Source organism: Patiria miniata, unplaced genomic scaffold (assembly GCF_015706575.1).
Source record: "Patiria miniata isolate m_02_andy unplaced genomic scaffold, ASM1570657v1 HiC_scaffold_21, whole genome shotgun sequence".
Lineage (NCBI taxonomy): Eukaryota > Metazoa > Echinodermata > Asteroidea > Valvatida > Asterinidae > Patiria > Patiria miniata.
In genome coordinates, this window is record NW_024037060.1 from 6128134 (window position 1) to 6148190 (window position 20057).

The following is a 20057-nucleotide window of genomic DNA, read 5'->3' on the forward strand; positions in this document are numbered from 1 at the left end:
TTCGTGGGTGCGTACAAAAAGGCATGAGGGATTAGCGTGTTTAGACGTCACCGGGAGGCGAGTCGAGGCAATCTTGACATCTTAACCCGTCAGTCGTGCCTGTTCACATAAACAGGCAGTGGTTGTTATCACAGCCTCCGACGCAACTGGTTAATAGACAAAAATAGAATTTGTTGTAGAGCAAGGGGAACTCATCTTTTACTTCGAACATCTTTTTTACCCTCACTAACAGGCTGAAAGAGGCAGAAGACGAGCTAGCAGCCACCATGAGCGTCCTCAAGGAGAAACAAGACAAGCTAGCGGCCGTGGAAGCCCAGATCGCCGAGCTGCAGGCGTCTTACGACGCCAGCGTCAATGAGAAGGAAACGTTGGTCAAGACGATGGCTCAGACGGCCGGGCGACTCAAGAGGGCCGGCAAGCTGACCACGGCGCTGGGGGATGAGCAGGGACGCTGGCAAGAGAGTGTTCTGGTGGGTGGCAAGAAAAATCAGACCCTAACATTGAAGATATTTTCTCGCATATTTGACCTGTCATCACAAAGTCAGACTTTTGAAGAATTGGGATATTTATATATTTGAATTCTGCAGAACAAGAGCTTTCCAATGGTATACAACATTAAGGGGTACTGAGTTCAGTAATGGAAATATAGACCACCAACTATCTTCAAGTTGCAAAACTGATTCTTGAGAAGATGGCACTTAAAAATCTTGCAGTTGTGTTACAGTGAATGAACGGTCAATTTATATAAACGGGATGAGATAGGTTTAAAAACGTTTGACAGAACAGAAATTTGGAGAAAGGTAGCACAGGACTTCAGATTAAGGTTCTCCTGAAAATATAAAAGTCGACCATCCCTTCAAATTTTGAATATTTTTTAAATAGAATCACTTAATAAAAAAGATGAAATTCATTGGTTGATGTGAAAGAAAAAGTTTGAATTTTTTGTTCTGTTGTACAGGAATTTGAGAAGGAAATTGGCAATGTAGTGGGCAACGTGTTTGTGGCAGCAGCCTGCGTAGCTTATTTCGGAGCGTTCACCAGCTCTTACCGTGTGGAGCTAGTCAAACGCTGGACTGATTGCTGTAAGGAACTGGAGATACCCGTGACTGATGAGTTGACACTACTCAAGGTAAATTGTGGGATATTCTCCACCCCCTTCCCCCTCTCTCCCCCCCTCCCCCTCCCCACGATGACTGCTGTGAGCCTTTGTAAAGATTTGTTCTCGTCTTTTATTCCTTCTTTTCCACAAATTATGTTTCTGTCAGTTTTATGTTGGAATTGGCAAATTCTTTATTCTTAGAAATTGTGATGGCTGATATTCTTGTTTATGTAGACCATTTTCTAGAATTTCTTAGAAAGTTGTGCTGTATTTGCTTTTATTCATCTTTTATTTTTCTGCTGTTGGATGTCATAAAGTCTTTACGTGACAATTGTTATCTATAAAAAACACCTTTTTTGAAATTGGCAGTAATTTTCTTTGGTAAAATCTTGCATTAAAAACATCGAAATCATATCTTTCATATTCTAGGTCTTAGCTGACCCGTTTGAGATCCGTCAGTGGAACGCAGACGGCTTACCCAGGGATAACGTGTCTACAGAGAACGCCATCTTGGTGACTCGAGGACGGCGCTGGCCACTGATGATTGACCCCCAAGACCAGGTGAGGTTGACCATCCCTTTTCGGCGGGATTTGGCAGGATTGAGCCTGGCGACTATTACCTCACATGATTCCTAGAATTGCTCTCTTCGTACTTCAACAAATTCAATTTTCTCAACAGTTTTTTTCAACTTGGTATGATTCCTTTTAACAAACAAACTCCTTTTGTTTCCTATTTTGGGTATCAGTAACCTGCTGAAAAAGGCCTTTATTTTTGTTGTCGTTATCTGAGTTATTGTTTGGCTGCAGATAATTGAATTATTTTTAAAGAAATTAGTCCAGTAATTAAACTTCAGTGAAGTTTGTGTATGGTGCCTCATAGAAAAAAATCAGCAATTTAAATATAAAATGTATTTTTGGGGGGTTAAAACTTGAAAATAGCACAGGGAGAGGAACTTTAGATACAGCAAATGTTTCATTTAGTTCAGCACGAAGGAGTACTTTTGGAGGATTTTGTGGGAGTGAGGAAGGTACATCCCAGCCGTAGTTACTTTACATGGGACTATACATAGAATCTGTCGGTAGTCCCCTACCATTCCTGGCTGGCCACAAGATGCACACATCCTAATCTTCATCTTTTCTGTATTGCTGACATCTTAAATTTATTAACATCTTCCCCCCAGGCCAACCGATGGATCCGCAGCCGTGAAGCCAAGAACGGCTTGAAGGTGATCAAGCTGACTGACGCCAACTTCCTGAGAACCTTGGAGAATGCCATCCGTATCGGTATGCCGGTATTACTGGAGGAGGTGGGCGAGACGTTGGATCCGGCATTGGAACCCATCCTACTCAAACAGACATTTTCCCAGGTAATTCTCATCTGAATTCCTAAGTTGCACAAAGATATTGACTGGAGCGGGTTGGACCTGCCACCTCCGAATTACAGTTCCGGGGCTCTATTAACTGAACCATCCAGCCATATGTTGGTTTTTGCAATTTTTGTCTTTTTTTTAAAGAGACGCTAGTCAGAATCTTTAAACCTGTATATATGCCATGAAGCCAGGGATCACGCCCTACGTCAATTCCAATCCCGCTCCAGTCAATTTTTTGTTCAACTTTGAAATTATTATAGTCGGTTTCCCTGTGTGGTTTAATTCTCATCTTGTCAGATTTTCTTTTTTACTGGAACTTAAATTTACACCATCAACTTCTGGATCAGCTCCTTCAATTTGGCTCAGCACACCAGTTTATATCGAAATTAAGACCACGTGGAAAGGGTGGATTTAGTCAGTATTTGAAAACTGGGTGTGTGAATTTGCCTTTTATTGAAATAAAACAGGGCGTCAAAGTTGCAGAAGTTTGCACTTTTACACTGACGCCAAAATTCTCCGTTGAGCACATTGTACTCGGACAGTCGGTCAGCCTGTGACTCTTAGGACAAAGGCGGTGGCCTTTCCCGTCCAACGAAAAAACGTCAATGATGGGCAAGTACCAGTATTAGACTCAACACTTGGTATTTCTATATTCCAATCAGGGCGGGCGATTGCTGATTCGTCTCGGAGACAGCGACATCGATTACGACAAGAACTTCCGATTCTACATGACCACTAAGATGTCTAACCCTCACTATCTGCCAGAGGTCTGCATCAAGGTCACTATCATTAACTTCACTGTCACCAAGTCTGGTCTGGAGGATCAGCTACTCAGGTTAGACAAGTGATCGATTTACCAACCTTGTTCAATTTTCAAACGGAACTTTTCCCTGTTTACCAACCAATAGTCATGTAAGTTCTTGTGACTGAACACGTCTTCCAGGATTTCAGAAGTTTTTCTCCAGTGAAGTATCATGATAAGTATTTTTTATTGTCTCGCAGTGACGTGGTGCGTCTGGAGCGACCGGATCTCGAGGAGCAGCGTAACCAGCTGATCGTCCGCATCAACGCTGACAAGAACCAACTGAAAGCTATCGAAGATCGCATCTTGAAACTGCTCTTTGAATCTGAGGGAAACATCCTGGATAACGAAGAACTGATTGACACCCTCAACAAGTCCAAGGTTTGACACAGCTTTAGTTTTTGTCCCCCTAAACCCTTTGAATTCTCTCCACTTGCTCCTTTTTACCAAAAGGGACTTTTCAAGCAGAGTAGTAGTAGAGTCAATTGCAAGTCAATCACAGACCAATTACAGACCAATCACAATCCAATCACAAATCAATCACAGACCAATCACAGTCCAATCACAAGTTAATCACAGACCATTCACAATCCAATCACAAGTCAATCACAGACCAATCACAATTTAATCACAAGTCAATCACAGACCAATGACAATCCTCACAAGTCAATCACAGACCAATCTCAAGACAGTGTACCGTAGGGGTTAGGGTTCGATCCCAGCTGGAGTCAGTTTTGTTTGTTTGAACAGTCCATGCCATTCTTTTTTAATCCAGGTGACGTCTGGAGTGATCTCAACCCGTCTCAAGGAGGCAGAGCAGACAGAAGAGAAGATTACCTTAGCTCGTGAGAAGTACCGTCCCGTGGCTGCCCGAGGCTCTGTCATGTACTTTGTAGTTGCTTCGTTGGCCGAGATTGATCCCATGTACCAGTATTCACTCAAGTACTTCAAAAATGTAAGTCTATATCCTCTCTGATGACAGGCAGAGCATAAAACAACAATCGAAACAATGTTTTACTTCATGTAAATTGAAGAGTCACTACGTTCTCCACCTTTCACTGACCCCAACGGAGTTCACTGTTAATTCTTTACCGTTTCTCGCCTACAGTTGTTCAACCAGTGCATTGAGAGCAGTGAGAAGAGCGACAATCTGGACACCAGACTTAAGATTCTCCTGCGCCAGACTACTATAGCAGTCTACACTAACGTTTCCAGGTACAAGCCATTAATTAGCCCCGTCAATCGATGCACCTGCTGAAACCGACCAGGTTATATCATTACCCACTGTACATCCAAAATTCTTAAAAGTTTAAGGCATTTCATGCCGGATTTTGGAATTGCAGTGATACTTTTGTGTCCCAATCATAGCAATGGCCCCAACTGCACCCCAACTATAGTTTGGACAGTCCTAACTATAGTTGGGACAGTCCTAACTATAAATGGGACAGTCCTAACTATAGTTGGGACAGTCCTAACTATATAGTTGGGACAGTCCTAACTATAGTTGGGACAGTCCTAACTATAAATGGGACAGTCCTAACTATAGTTGGGACAGTCCTAACTATAGTTGGACAGTCCTAACTATAGTTGGGACAGTCCTAACTATAGTTGGGACAGTCCTAACTATAGTTGGGACAGTCCTAACTATAAATGGGACTGTCCTAACTATAGTTGGGACAGTCCTAACTATATAGTTGGGACAGTCCTAACTATAGTTGGGACAGTCCTAACTATAAATGGGACAGTCCTAGCTATAGTTGGGACAGTCCTAGCTATAGTTGGGACAGTCCTAACTCAACTATAGTTCGGACAGTCCTAACTATAAATGGGACAGTCCGAACTATAGTTGGGACTGTCCCAACTATAGTTAGGACTGCCCCAACTATAGTTGGGCTGTTGCTAAAATTGGGGCGTAACAGGACCTCCCTGTGGTACACCGAAAAAAATTCCACAATTTATGAAGAAATTAAGATGTTATTTTATCTAATTTAATACTGATTTGGTAGCTCTGGTTTTGAAAAACCCAAAGTTCAATTGAAAATGAATTGTGTCTTGTCCTGTTGTTTATTTAAAAGTTAAATAAACCTTGAACATTTTACAATTCTTTTCCTTCTTTTTTTCAGGGGTCTGTTTGAGGTTCACAAGTTGGTGTATTCCTTTATGCTGTGTGCCGACATCATGAGACAGGAGGAGAAGATCGGACCGACAGAATGGAACTTCTTCCTGCGTGGCACGGCCGGAATGGATAAGGTAAACAAAATAATAACTCACAATCAGGCCAAAAAAAAAAATAGTCGGTCTCTGGTCAGACCGAAGTTCAGGAATTGATGCGGCAACGCGTTTTTTTTGGGGGGTTTTTTGGTGGCTTTTTTTTTTCCAAGCTTGTAGTGTACAGACAAGGTGGGTACTATTTTGCTTTTTTGTGTCCTCATTATACATTGGTGTCCTCCATAATTTGCCTTGGTGCCCTTTATCATTTGCCTTGGTGCAATTTCCCCATTCCTTGGTGCTCCTTGGTACAAAAATTTGAGGAGGCGCGGCAATAGAGGGCGCTGCAATAGAGGGCGCTTCCGTGTTAATTTGAAAAAAAAAAATTGACGCGCATGATTAAAATCGACGCGCGCGCTGACCAGAGACCGAGTATTTTTTTTGTTTGGCCTTACTCAGTTTTTTTACAGATTGACTAAAACCCTGTGTTTGCTCTGTTTGTTTCTACAATATTTTTGTATGTGTTGAAAGCTACATTTTCAGAAAAGATGGGATGACGTTTTTGAAATCCCTGTAAACCGGTAAATATTTGCCATTGAATGCATCTTCTTATTCACGTATTATGACCAAACCTTATACATGTATTGTTTTATGATGGTGTATATATTGGCATTGTGGTTTTATACATGTTTATTCATGGTTTCTTTAAAGTTGGCAAAATTCCATCTTATGAATAGCTTAATGCGGTACCCGCTGCTATGTAGATCAGATTCGATCCAGCCAACCGATCCCGTTGCTCGGTGGTCGAGTGGTAAGACATCTGCACTAGAAAGCAGGAGGTCGTGGGTTCGAGTCCCACCCGAGTGATTTTTCCAACTTTCACTCGGAAGGTAACACACTGAGTATACATTGTTTATACGTCGGTGAAGGGCAAAGCCTTATATTGATTTTTGAAAGTGTTTATGACATTAAATAGACCTCAAAATAGCTTTTTATAATTTCAAATTAGCAAAATAGAATTTGTAACTTGTTTTTGCAGAATCACAATGGTTTGGCCATATAGGCTGTCACTGAGAAAGAAAAGGGGAAATAAATCATTAACAAGAAATATTCTGTGTTCTGTTCATCTTTAGGAGCGACCACCCAAACCAGACATACCCTGGCTGTCAGATCAAGTGTGGAACACCACTGTTGATCTAGATGACACAGTCCCTGCCTGCAAGGGTTTATTGAGAGACATCCAGGCTACCCCTGTCCACTGCAAGATAGGACGTCTGGAGGTAGATGCACTGCTAATGCAACTCTTAAATTTCTCTTGAAGATTAAAACAGAAACGATTGGCCTACATCAACAAGACTTCAGTGTTTCTTGGCTGTTGTCATTCATTAATGTCAACTTCAGATTAATTTCAAAATTGGTCTATTGGGGTTTTTGAGAAGAAAAGAGTCCGGAAAAAAATGAGCATATCGTGTTAAAATCTCGGTACAACATTTTCGAAAAATTTTTGGTGTGTAGTTTCTTGACTGTTGTCATTCATTGAAGTCAGCGTCAGTTTAAACAGCAAAATTGGTCTCTAGGTTTTGGAGATGAAAGAATCCAGAAATGAGCATAGCATGTGAAAATTTCGGCAGAATATTTTCCATTTTTGTATATTGTGTATTTTTGTGCTTGTTTGGGCATCTCAAAGCTTCAAAATGTTTTTTTTTTTGGGGGGGGGGTTAAAAAACATGCAATTTTATACCATCCTTTTGTGATTTGGTGATGAACGTATTCTGTCTTCTGACTCACAGGTGGCTCCTAATCCTGCCTCCTGGGAAGGCTACGGCCCGCCCCCACCGGCCTACGAACCTCCCCCGCCCCCTCCAGAGGGAGAAGAGGCCCCGCCCATAGAGGACGATGGCAAGGTCAAGGGTCACTGGGAACAGCGCCTCAGCAGCTTCCAGAAACTCATGATGGTCAAGTGCTACATGGAAGAAAAGGTGAGTAGTTTTCTGTGTAGGGTACTTGAAGGGACACTACGTCATGGAATGCGTCTAATTGGGCTACAAAATGCGTTTAAGACAAATTAATGCTAATTGGAACGAACATTTAAAAGTAGGATATAAACATCCACACAACCATTCTTTAAAAACTGGGCGTTTTTGTGTTATTCTTACAAGAACAATGCGAGAACGAATTTCGGGGATCAAAATTTTGACTCTCAAAAATCGAGCTGTTGAGTGCTAGTTGTGAATCCTGCCGCACAGTGAATCGCATTCTGCAGACGTGCGAGAAACAGCATTTGTGTATTGATACTGTGTGTATCATGCGGCACGTGCACAATGTGTTTCCTACATTGTGTGGACACGGCGGGAAATATGTATGCGTATGCCACAAAATGTCCACTGCGTCCATTGTAAACAACCAGGTTTTTCCGTCTATTCCCAGGAATGGTAAGACATTAGGTTGGTTTCCTTTCAACCAGACCTTTGAAATAGGATAAGTGAACAAATCCAAAACATACAATTTTCAGGGATTTCAGGCCGTAATGCCCCTTTAATTATCAACTGAAAAGAAAGGTGATTGAAGTGGGGTTTGAACCTTGACCTGCAGATTACTGTACGGGTGCTCTACCCACTGAGCCATTCAGCCCTATGCTTGGACAATGGTTTGAGTTGTTTTACTGCTTTGACTGTAAAGAATTCTTGGTTCATCAAAGAAAATTTCACTGAAGTGGAATTCGAACCTGCATGACCTCTGAATTACTTCACCAGTGCTTTACCCAGTGAGCTATTTAGCCCTAAGATGGAAAACAAAGTTTGAACTGCTCTGTGACAAAAAAAGTTGGATTCGAGCCTGCCACCTCCGTAACAATTTACAGCTGCTCTACTCATTAAGATATCAAGTCTTATGGTCAAATAAACCATAGATGAAAACCAAATTGGTTCATTTGAAACAACTCTTAGTAGAACTAAGAAATTGACTTCAGTGGGACTTGAACCTATGCCCTCTGGAACACTGAAACAGCACTCAGACTAAGCCATCCAGCTCTATGTTGGCAGTCTTCCAAACCTGGACAATCCATTATCATTCGTTGCAAGTTTTAATTTGTGTTTATATTCATATTTCAACAGGTTGTCTTTGCCGTGACGGACTTCGTCCACGAGAACCTGGGCAAGGTCTTTGTGGAGAGCCCAGCGGTAGACCTAGCCACCCTGTACGAGGACATGACCCCCACCACGCCGCTGGTCTTCGTCCTGAGCACGGGCTCCGATCCCATGGGGGCGTTCCAGCGGTTCGCCAAGGAGAGAGGCTTCATGGAGCGCATTCAGGCCATCTCGCTGGGCCAGGGGCAGGGCCCCGTGGCTGAGAAGATGATGGATGCTGCCGCTAAGATTGGAGACTGGGTCTTCCTGCAGGTAGGGGCAGATGTGGTCATATAGACCCTATCCATTCAGCCGCCATCTTTGAGGGTTTTTGTTTGAATTCGGTAACAATGAATGCACAAGATGTCCACTCATGCGTACCCTGTTGAACAAAAGCACAGACATCCGAGATGGCTGCAGTGAAAAGGATCTACTGTGCTAAGTAGCTGGCTCATCAAGGTTTACCTTAACAATTCAACAAAAGCATTTATTTCCATACCTTCCACAGTGAAAGAAGATAAAAGGAAAATACAATTGTGTAAACACTTATAAAATGCTAACTGAAGAAGAATAAAAATAGAGGAAAAATAAATATAGAAATAAATAAATATAAAGTGCATAATATGTACAAGATGAAAGCATGGAGGCACTTTCAAGAAGCCAAGGCTTGTACAGAAATGCATTTTGTGTAAGAAAAGTAGGAATTTACATTTTAAACACGAACAACAGACAAGACACAAAACAGGATGACTAGGGCAAAACCAAAACACCACAGACAGATATACTAGGACGGGCAAAAACACTGAATGGATTCCGACAACAAAACAAAGTAGTATAACTTAAGATGAAACAATCAATTCAAGACAAATACTGTTAAAGAATGAAAAGATGAGAGAAGAGAAAGAAACTATGTCACATAATGAGAGATAAGAGCCCGTTTAATAGAACTTTTTGAATCGCTCCCAAAACCGTGCTGGGAAAAAAAATCAAGAATTTCCCCAACTTTGTTTCGAATAAAGTGATGGGGAACACTTTTGTTCCGTAATCTCTGGTGTGTAGGCTGTACGCCCTACCATTTTCAATATGAGACAAATTCTTTGACTTGCTTTTCTTTAAAGTGGAAATAGTATCAAAAACAAGAAGCATACATTAACTGCATGATTAGAATCTCAAATATAAACCCTGTTCAGAGTCAGAGATAACAAAACTTATTACCCGAACCCTGCCAGACGCAACACAGTCCATCAGGTGTACAAGTCTGTGGGGCCTTGCTGCACTGAGCCATCCACACCAGTGCATAAACAGCTAATTCTGAAACCTTGGAACTAGTCCCATTGAACAATGCCACAGTTGTATCCTGCTGCAGTTGGTGACCACAGACTCTGAGGCAGTTTGGCCTTGAGACTTTTGACCTGATGGATCTTGCTAACACTGAGCAGGCTTGTCATTTTAACAAGTGTTGCATATTGCTGCATTCGGCATGGTTTCTACTCAGAATAGCCTTAGGGTTAAGTTTGAAAACCGAATAGCTACAGCAAATCAAATTTTAAAGCCGTGTTTCACCTCTTTATCGACAGAATTGTCATCTGGCCGCATCTTGGATGTTGTCCATGGAGGAGAAGATCAAGGAGCTAGGAGAACCGAGCTATGACATGCACGAGGACTTTCGTCTGTTCCTGAGCTCCATGCCTACCACCAAGTTCCCCGTGTCCGTCCTGCAGAACAGCGTCAAAGTCACCAACGAGCCGCCCAAGGGACTCCGGGCTAACGTACGCCGGGCCTTCTCTGAGATCACGCAACAGCAGTTTGAGGAGCACAGTAAGTCCTGAGAAAACAGTCACAAGAGTCTGTAGTCAAGTCAATCACAAGTCAATCACAAGTCAATCGCAAGCTCCTTCTGTCTTAAATCACAAGCTTTTCAGATGAATTGTGACAAAGTATTTTTGTAATGTTGTTCATTACATTGGTGTTACGTGTGACTTGACTGATGATTTTACTAGTGGTTTCGCGTGATTTGACTTGTGAATTGACTTGTGATTGACTTGTGATTGATTTGTGATTGACTTGTGATTTGACTTGTAACTTGACTGTCGTCATGACCTGTGATTTGACTTATGACATGACTTGTGATTGACTTGTGATTGACTTGTGAATTGACTTGTGATTTGACTTAAGATCGACTTGTGATTGATTTGTAACTTGACTTTCAACATGACTTGTGATTTTAATTATGACATGACTTGTGATTGACTTGTGATTGATAAATTGTGATTGACTTGTGAATTGACTTGTGATTGATTTGTGATTTGACTTGTGATTTGACTTGTAAATTGACTTTCGTCATGACCTGTGATTTGACTTATGACAAGACTTGTGATTGACTTGTGATTGACTTGTGAATTGACTTGTGATTTGACTTATGATTGACTTGTGATTTGACTTGTGATTGATTTGATAATTGAATTGTGATTGACTTGTAACTTGACTTTCGACATGACTTGAGATTTTACTTATGACATTTTTTTGTGATTGACTTGTGATTGACTTGTGATTGACTTGTAATTGACTTTTGATTTGACTTGTGATTGACTTGTGATTTGACCTCTGATGGACACAACTTTACTCGAAACACCACAATCATCAAATTTTGGGTCCTTGAGCTAAGCATGCCTTGAGAACATACAAAGGCAGGATTCTTAGGAGAATTGATTAAGTAAGGAGAAGATCTCACAAAGAAGAGATAAAGTTCAAGATGTAGGAGGAATACTTGAAGAAATGTAGATGACACTTTGTGCCTGCTATAAATAATAAAGGAAACATTAGGAAACATTTGACCTTTTTCTGAAGTTCACTTTTGCCACATTGATTTTCTTTTGTCACTGAATGATCATTTATTCTTATTCTTGATAACAGTTCTTGGCATCAAGTGGCGGAAGCTCAACTTTGGCATCTGCCTGTTCCACGCCATCATTCAAGAACGCAAGAAGTTTGGCCCTCTAGGCTGGAACATTAAGGTAAGGCCAAAAAAAAAAAGTCTCCGGTTTCTGGTATGCGCGTCGCCGTAGCCATGCGCGTCGGCAAAAAGAAAAAGGTTTTTTTTTCAATGAAAGATGATGTCTCAAAACCGCCAAACTCACTGGTTTGACTGGAATCCTGCTGCTGCACACTTTTAACGTGTTTTTAGATTGGGTTATGGTCGAGAATAAGCTTTATGTGGCCTCTCTGGACTCCCATATATTTGCACTAACTTTAGTCGGGCACCATTTGCAGTCATCAGCCGACATTTGAAGCAAAAAAAACAGGTAAAAAAAAAAAAAAAAGCCGCTTCGCCGAACCACTTTTTGGGCAAGCTCCATACCAGAAACCGGAGACTTTTTTTTTTTGGCCTAAGCATCAGGAACAAAAATCCATATACATGTACGTGGTGTCTAACACAGTCTTAATGTAATTAATTGGTGGTGGTGTTTTGGGGTTTTTTTTGGGGGGGGGCTCCACTAGACTTTAGCTTGAGTAGCTTATTTAACAGCTATTTAACAGCTATTTTGGATGATAATTTATATTAGACTTCTGAACTGATTCTGATTTTGTTATGAGATGGAATTTGCATGAAAGAGATGTACATTTTTATATTTGGGTTTTGCCCTTCGCCGATGTTGGAGGTTGTGGGTTCGAGTCCCACCCGAGTAAGCTTGTGAATTTTTCAGGTAAGCCCTCGGACAACACTGAGAACATAGTGTTTATAAAAATACATTGTCAAAGTGCAAAAGCCCCCCCCCCAAAAAAAACTATTTTGATTTGATGTTAGAAGAAATATTTTAGGAGAAATATTTAGCCGTCAATAAAAAATAAAATACAAATTTGAATAAAAAAATATGTTGTTTTTTGGGAGTACACAAAATACTTGAATGCTTATTTGAAAGTGACGTTTTAAGAAAAACACCATGTTAAATTCATACTTTGACAATTTGTTACCCTCTTTTTGTGATTTTCAGTATGAGTTCAATGACAGTGATCGTGAGTGTGCCTTGGAGAATCTTCGCATGTTCCTTGCCGACGGAGAAATACCTTGGGATGCCCTCGTCTACATCACGGGAGAGGTAAAAAAAACTGTCGATCTGTCTGCTCCTTGAGCAATTTCCTGTCCCGAATCAACCGTCTCATCACTTCGAAAAGTGTTCTTTGTCAAGTCCTTTTGTGACAGTGTTGTACTCCTCAGATTACTCCCAAGTAATAAGGGTAATAAACAAAATTTGCAAACATCAAAAAAACAAACTACCTAATTATTTTGAAATATCTTACTGGGCTGTAAGTGAATAATAGTCTCAAGCATCCTGTGAAATCATGGCACCTGGTGTGCTGTCATTTTCAAGAAAAGTGGAATTTTGGTATCAATTTCCAACGCTGGTTGGCCGATCATCGTTGGAAAAAACTGACTTTTTTTTCCAAATACTGCCCCCAATTTACCAATTTTAGTTAGTCCACCATTTGTTTGCAATCAGTAACACATCCGAGAATGGGTGCAAGCCAGCTAGTCTGGTTTTCCGACCTGACAATTCACCAACGTAAATTGCTCATTTCGTCTGAAGTAGGGTCTGGGAACCCGACTACCAGAACAGCATTGTTTTTTCTTGGTTTTTTCCAGCATCTATGAACACAAAACTTTAAACAGGTCAGTGTAACAATATTTGCTATGAAAACTTTACCCAAAATCCATCTTTTTCTGAAAATGACATCAAAAGCAAATGTTGTATATTACCCGTAAGCAGTCCCAAGTCAAGTCGCAAGCTATTCAAATGAACTGTGACGACAGCATTCCTTTGTTATTATTCCTCTTGTGTTACCTTTTACAGGACTTGTGACTAGACTTATTATGGACTTGACTTCTACACTTTTTAAGAAACTAGCTATTTGAAATATTCACAGTACAATATGCCACCAAGTATTTGCCTAAAACAGTACAGTGGAAGGTCGCTATACCGAACACAGCTATACCGAACATCAGGCTATACCGAACATCATCCTCGGCTCCCAGTTTTTGTGTGCAAAACGTACCAAACATTGTTGTTGAAAAATGTCACTTTCCCCAAGGAATAGAAGGAAAAGCCACCCATGTAGGCTAAACAAAACTCTCACTTTCCCCAAGGAATAGAAGGAAAAGCCACCCATGTAGGCTAAACAAAACTCTCACTTTCCCCAAGGAATAGAAGGAAAAAGCCACCCATGTAGGCTAAATTACCTGATTTAATAGTCGCACGTGTTCAAAGTCATCTTTCAGTAACTACCGGGGCATACAGGGTTAAGTTTTGCTTACGGAATTGAAAAGATGAATGGACAAGTTTGGCGAATCAGCGCACCGTTTGTAAATGCCACTTCACTCTAACAATGGTCAAAAGAGGGCGCCACTAATGTGTGAAGAACCACAAGCTTGTAAGTATCGACTTAAAATCGCTATACCGAACGATCGCTATTGCGAACAATTTCTGTGGATCCCGAGATGTTTGTTATAGTGGCGTTTCACTGTTTTGGTAAAACTTATTTTTAAGTTGTTTTTTTTCACAGGACTTAAAGTTTGTCACATAATATCATACTCTCTTGACTTCCCCCCCCCCCTAGATTACCTACGGTGGTCGCGTGACAGATGCTTGGGATCAGCGATGTCTGCGAACCGTCTTGAGACGATTCTTCTCTCCGGTAACTCTAGACCAAGACTACAAGTACTCTGAGTCAGGTAAAGACAATCAGAGATGTTGATTGGTCTGTGACTTTGGGTAGTCGATATTCAAATCTTGAGATTTCAATTAAACTGGTTTTTTTTTTCTAAAACTGCAATTCCCCCTACCCCAACCGCGCCCTGGCGGAAAAAAAACTTTTGTTTTCCGTGGACTTTGTTCAGAATAACATGCTTATTCATGAATGGAGCATAAAATTTGAAGGATAACAATGACAAAATGTAACTAACTGTTACATGTTCACCAAGCATGAATGTTTCTATTTAATAATGATAATAACAGGTTCTTATGTAGTGCTTTTAACTAAGATCAAAGCGCTTTACATTATTATTACCCCTTAAATCAATTAAACATTCCAAATACCGTTTCAGCTCCCTGGGGAGTATACAGCTCGATGCAGCCTGTTAGGCGCAAGTAAGCTAACTCAATCACAATAACCATCACTGCCCTCACAGGTACCCATTTAATTCTAAGTGGAGAGAAGCAATGAGTGACAAAGTGCCTTGCCCAAGGGCACGCGCACCATGACGAAAACTTTCACATAATTCAGTCATTGGATTTTCGAGATAAGGGGGAGGGCGAAGATCAACCGCCCACCCACCCACCCACCCCCACAGCTATAAGATGGCCAAAACACAAAAGGGGTCTTTCAGGGTTAAGTTGTTATTTTTTTGTCCCCCTGGCGCGCAGGAATTTACTACTGTCCTGATCTGGACACCCTGAGCGAGTACCGTAATTACGTGGAGAATCTACCCATCATTGACGAACCAGAGATCTTTGCTATGTTTGACAACGCCAACATCGCATTCCAGGTAAGGAGTCTGCCAGTAAATTCACTGTGTGGACATAACTACTATAAATACTTAACGATAAATCTTATTATGAAAATATCGTTTTGTGATCTCAGTATCATGACATTTCGAAAACGTTGTATTCCTGTTAATGTGCCCTTAAGGGTGAAACGAATATTATGTGGGACTTATGGGTGGCATGGTTGGCTTGTGCGTAAAAGCGCTCGCCTCTCACCAAGGTGACCACGGTTCGAATCCTGGCAGCGGATCACATGTGAGTAGAGTTGTGCGTTGGTTCTCTCCTGTGCCACAAGGGTTTTTCTCCAGGCCCTCCGGTTTTCCTCCCTCCGGAAAAATCAAACACTTTCGATCTCAGGCTGTGCTCCGTGGTCATATATGGGTCGATGTGGCCGGCAGCCATAGGCGCCTTTACGTGCCAGCGGCCCGACCACGTTGTAGCCGCGTCCTTCGCAATTCAGCATCCCAGCTGCGAGTAAGGATGATTAGCCTCCCAAATTATTATTATCATTATTATAAGGAGACATTTTTTTTCATGATAAGATATACCTTAGGGACACACCGGACATTAGGGAGGCATTTCAGTGTCTCCCTAATGTCACAGCTCCTATTTTATAGAGGCAAAATGTTATTGTCGCAAATAGGCTAGATCGATTGCTCATGGTCCAAAACGTAAATATACCAAAATTTGTGGGGAGGATAAGGTAAAACGGGGGTTGGGGTCATTATGGTTGGAAACATTTGCACAACCCTATGGGAATTTATAGGTTAGTTATATCACAAATAGGCTAGATCGATTGCTCATGGTCCAAAACGTAAATATACCAAAATTTGTGGGGGAGGATAAGGTAAAATGGGGGTTAGGGTCATTTAAGTTGGACAAACTTGCATAACCCTATGGGAATGTCTCCTGAGGCACTATTTCCCGTAATTATTATTATTACCCTAAAATGAAACTTCTAGCTTCATCCCCCTATTCAGGGTGACCGTTTTAGCCAATTTTCGGCTAACTTTGACATATTTTTTGTTACAAAACGACTTTGACAGAAAATGTGACAGAATGGATTTTTTTGGCAGATTTCTGGCAGAATTCTGCAAAAAATGGTTATTTGACAGAAAAAAACATAGAAAATTTGAAGAAAATGGTACATTTGTTTAAAAAAGCTCTAATCTTTTCAAACAAACCCTTGCATAATGGGACAGGTTGGCTGGTCTAAGACTTCGTTGTGACGCAACCGCATTTGGCCTGAAATTTACGCAATCATTTCATAACATCTTTATGGGACTATAGATTGTTTATAATGTAATTTGAACCTTAATTAAGGCAATACTACAAATCTGCATGTAATTTTAAATGTTTATAGTGTATTTTGAGTAATTCTAGGGAATTTGGCTGATTTTTGATAAATCCGACAGATTTTTGAAGTGCATTTAGCAGAATTTGGCCATAACCTTATGGTCACCCTGCCCCAATTTCTGCTCGTTACTCTAAAACTATACTTTTCTTCCGACTATAACTCATTCTTGTTCTTCACCGCTCAGCGTCAAGAGACCCAGCAATTGATCAACACCATCCTGGAGGTCCAGCCTCGCATGGCATCCGGCGGTAGCGGTATGAGCAACGACGACATCGTCTACGAGCTAGCTGAGAGTATCTTGGCCAAACTGCCGGATAACTTGGATATCGATGAGGCTTATCAAGAAATGTTCAAGGTAAACAAGTCGGACGCACTAATCAAAACTTCACTTGGAAACAAAATCAGGGTGTTGTGGCCTCTGGAATGCTAGATTGACGCAGGGTCTCTAGCAGTTTCCAGATTTTAAGATTTGAAATCTACGTCTGTAGATTTCAAGCTTGAAATCTTCTGAGATTTCTAGCTATAATGATTTTTTTTCGAAAACATTCTTTGCTAAGTAAGTCCCCATTATTAGACATTTCTCTTCAATGCAAATGTAAAGATAATTTAATATCGAGAAACAAAGAACAAGGGAAAATATTGCAGAATGTTGTAAAGTTGCTTTGTATGTTTCCGCCTGAAGTACTCAATGCAAGGAATATATTTATAGCTCTCTTGAAAATAATTAAGAGGAGAAATTCCTCAATACGATTGAGAAGAACCTACACGCAGTATTCGAGCTTTCAACCAAAGAACTCACACCCAAACTGTTATGGGTCTGGTAGGTCATAAGTATTTTAGCATATTGACTACGGAGATTTATTTGTGGATAATTTATCAATTTCACAGGCTGACGACAAGGGACGCATCAACTCACTGACAACTGTACTCTGCCAAGAGGTTGATCGCTTCAATATTCTCTTGAAAGTCATCAAGGTATGGACTCCAAATTAATCAAATTATCAAAACCCAATCTTAATAAGATTGGGTTTTGCCCTTCACTGACGTATATACATGTACATGTATTTCATAAACACTGTATACTTAGTGTTTGAGGGGTTGCGAGAAAAATGTTCACAAGCAATGCTCGGGTGGGACTCGAACCCATGACCTCCTGCTTACTAGCGCAGACATCTCACCACTCTACCACTGAGCTTGCCAGGGTCGGCTGGCTGGTTCGAATGCCTAATATGAAATTTACCTCTCACCAATGCTAATTCCATCCTATTGATAGTTTTTATTTTGTAATAAGGCTATATGGTAACACCCTGCAGCAGACATTAATCTCTTCTTTGAAGAAGTGTTGTTCTGAAAAGAACTGGTTTGAGCCATTCAAAGAATTAAAAACCTTTCACTTTTCAAAAACTTGAGAAAACCCTATTGGCCAAAGGAACATTGAGTATGCATATACCACCTGTGCGCAAACATGGTGTGACCTCAAAAAGGACTTCAAATTGTGGTCGTCGGATTTAATCGACACCAATTTCTCCCTGATGCAGAGCTCCATGCGGACCATTCAGAAGGCCATCAAGGGTCTGGTAGTCATGTCTGAGGAACTGGAGAGCGTCTACCACAGCTTCATCAACAACCAAGTCCCTGAGATGTGGAGCAACGCGGCCTACCCATCCCTCAAGCCGCTAGCCTCCTGGGTCAAAGACCTGCAGCTCAGGGTGTCCTTCATTGGGGTGAGTTACTCTCAGATGTGTGAATTCCATGCGGGAACTGTAGATAGTCTCCTGGCACACTCATGAGAGGCTCAATGGTTTTCCAAATTGTCCCGCTGGTGGAAATTCCAGTTGAAACCAGTTCAACTGGTATCAACTGGTTTCAACTGGTACCAGTTGAACTGTACTTGGTGACTGAAATGTAACTTGGTGACTGCTTTTGAAGTGTTGTCAACTGGTTTTACTAATTTTGAACTGGTTTTGAACTGGTACAAACTGGTTTTGAACTGGTATAATCTGGTTTTGAACGTATAACTGGTTTTGAACTGGTATAACTGGTTTTGAACTGGTACAAACTGGTTTTGAACTGGTACAAACTGGTTTTGAACTGGTATAACTGGTTTTGAACTGGTATAAACTGGTTTTGAACTGGTACAAACTGGTTTTGAACTGGTACAAACTGGTTTAGAACTGGTATAAACTGGTTTTGAACTGGTATAACTGGTTTAAAACAGGCTTTCCAAAGCATTGCCGATGACGCCTGATGCTCACGCGAAGATGCTATGGCGTTGTGTACATTCAGAATAAAATAAGTCGTGCATACTTCGCGCCAGACATGCATGAACCAGTACCGCCATTGGTGTGTCCCGCCCACAGGGCTCTCGAAAGCGGTTAAAAAAGCGCTCTCTCTTGTTTTGCGCACAGAGCCCGTTAAGGCTCGTCCGTTATATTTGTATTCATTTTCTTTGGATCGTTGTTTATTCTTGTCTCCTCCGACTGTTTTACCATGCAGCATTGGATCGTCCACGGCCAACCCAAGTCATACTGGCTGTCAGGTTTCTTCTTCCCACAAGGTAACAATCTGTAACTTCATCCTGCCGAAGAAAAAAAACTTATTCTGGGGTCAATTTCACGGAGCTTCTAGAAAGCAGAAATACCACTTACCCAATATATGTGCTAAGCCAAAATCTGCTGGGAACCAGTGAAAAGTATTAAATGCCACACATGATTTTTGGTTGGTAACCTGTAATTTTACCGGCGAAGCACATAGTATCTTTGCTTAACCAATTTGAACAGGGTTGGAAATCTGGGAAAACCGTGAAAATGAGTTTCCATTTTTCCAGTCGGGCAAAACTTAGGGAATTTGGGAAAAACACAAAAAAATCAGGGACAATGCAAGAAATTTGTAAGTGACCCAGAAGGGAAAGGTTTTCACCAGTTTTTGTACGTGCGTCTTCCTGCTGTGTGTCCAATTTGTGTCCATTGACTGACTGGCTATGGTGGCTTTTTAGTGTTTTATGCAGGGTGAATATTACACACCTCTCCAGACAATAACAATTGGCTGTGCTACACCACCTCTTGAGTCTGTCTCCCAATCATCAATGACAACAACATTGTGTATTCCAATGAAGGTTTCCTGACTGGCACGCTGCAGAACCACGCTCGTAAGTACGACTACCCGATCGATCAGCTCAACTTCAGGTTCACCGTCCTGCCCAACTACCGAGACCAAGCCGAAGTCGACGCGCAACAGGAGAAACTGGCCTTCGGTCAGGTGACAGACTCTGACAAAGAGGTATGTGCAAGGAGGGTAGCGATCTTCGTCTCCCATTCATGTAAACTGTTGACAGTTGCTGCTAGCTTTTTAGATTACATCAGAAAACCCGCAAATTTTCTGTTCTTGTTTTTAGTGAACTATCTTTGACAGGATTAGTGTTCACAATTAGATTTATGCATTGGTAGTCCAAGGAAGGTTTTTAATACAAACTTTGAAAGCAGTCCAAGAGCTTTGGAATATATTACTATAGTATTGATGAGAAAACAGAATTTGATAGGATATTTTTTTTAAAAAAT

The 20057-nt window shown here is 41.1% G+C and overlaps 1 protein-coding gene across 3 annotated transcripts in view; it reads left to right on the forward strand.

Annotated features, from left to right (window-relative positions):
• The window catches only part of LOC119729603 (dynein heavy chain 6, axonemal-like), a 75355-nt gene that overhangs the window by 48506 nt on the left and 6792 nt on the right, over positions 1-20057 (forward strand). For all 3 annotated transcript variants that reach the window (XM_038202232.1, XM_038202233.1, XM_038202235.1), the window contains exons 47-68: positions 233-470; positions 959-1129; positions 1529-1660; positions 2281-2466; positions 3132-3304; positions 3472-3652; positions 4047-4226; positions 4380-4486; positions 5395-5521; positions 6613-6759; positions 7270-7458; positions 8593-8877; positions 10182-10422; positions 11518-11618; positions 12597-12701; positions 14218-14332; positions 15024-15145; positions 16685-16855; positions 17389-17475; positions 18039-18224; positions 18997-19057; positions 19616-19779. In XM_038202232.1, the coding sequence (XP_038058160.1) occupies positions 233-470; positions 959-1129; positions 1529-1660; positions 2281-2466; positions 3132-3304; positions 3472-3652; positions 4047-4226; positions 4380-4486; positions 5395-5521; positions 6613-6759; positions 7270-7458; positions 8593-8877; positions 10182-10422; positions 11518-11618; positions 12597-12701; positions 14218-14332; positions 15024-15145; positions 16685-16855; positions 17389-17475; positions 18039-18224; positions 18997-19057; positions 19616-19779 (3469 nt within the window). The remainder of the gene's footprint in view (positions 1-232; positions 471-958; positions 1130-1528; positions 1661-2280; positions 2467-3131; positions 3305-3471; positions 3653-4046; positions 4227-4379; positions 4487-5394; positions 5522-6612; positions 6760-7269; positions 7459-8592; positions 8878-10181; positions 10423-11517; positions 11619-12596; positions 12702-14217; positions 14333-15023; positions 15146-16684; positions 16856-17388; positions 17476-18038; positions 18225-18996; positions 19058-19615; positions 19780-20057) is intronic.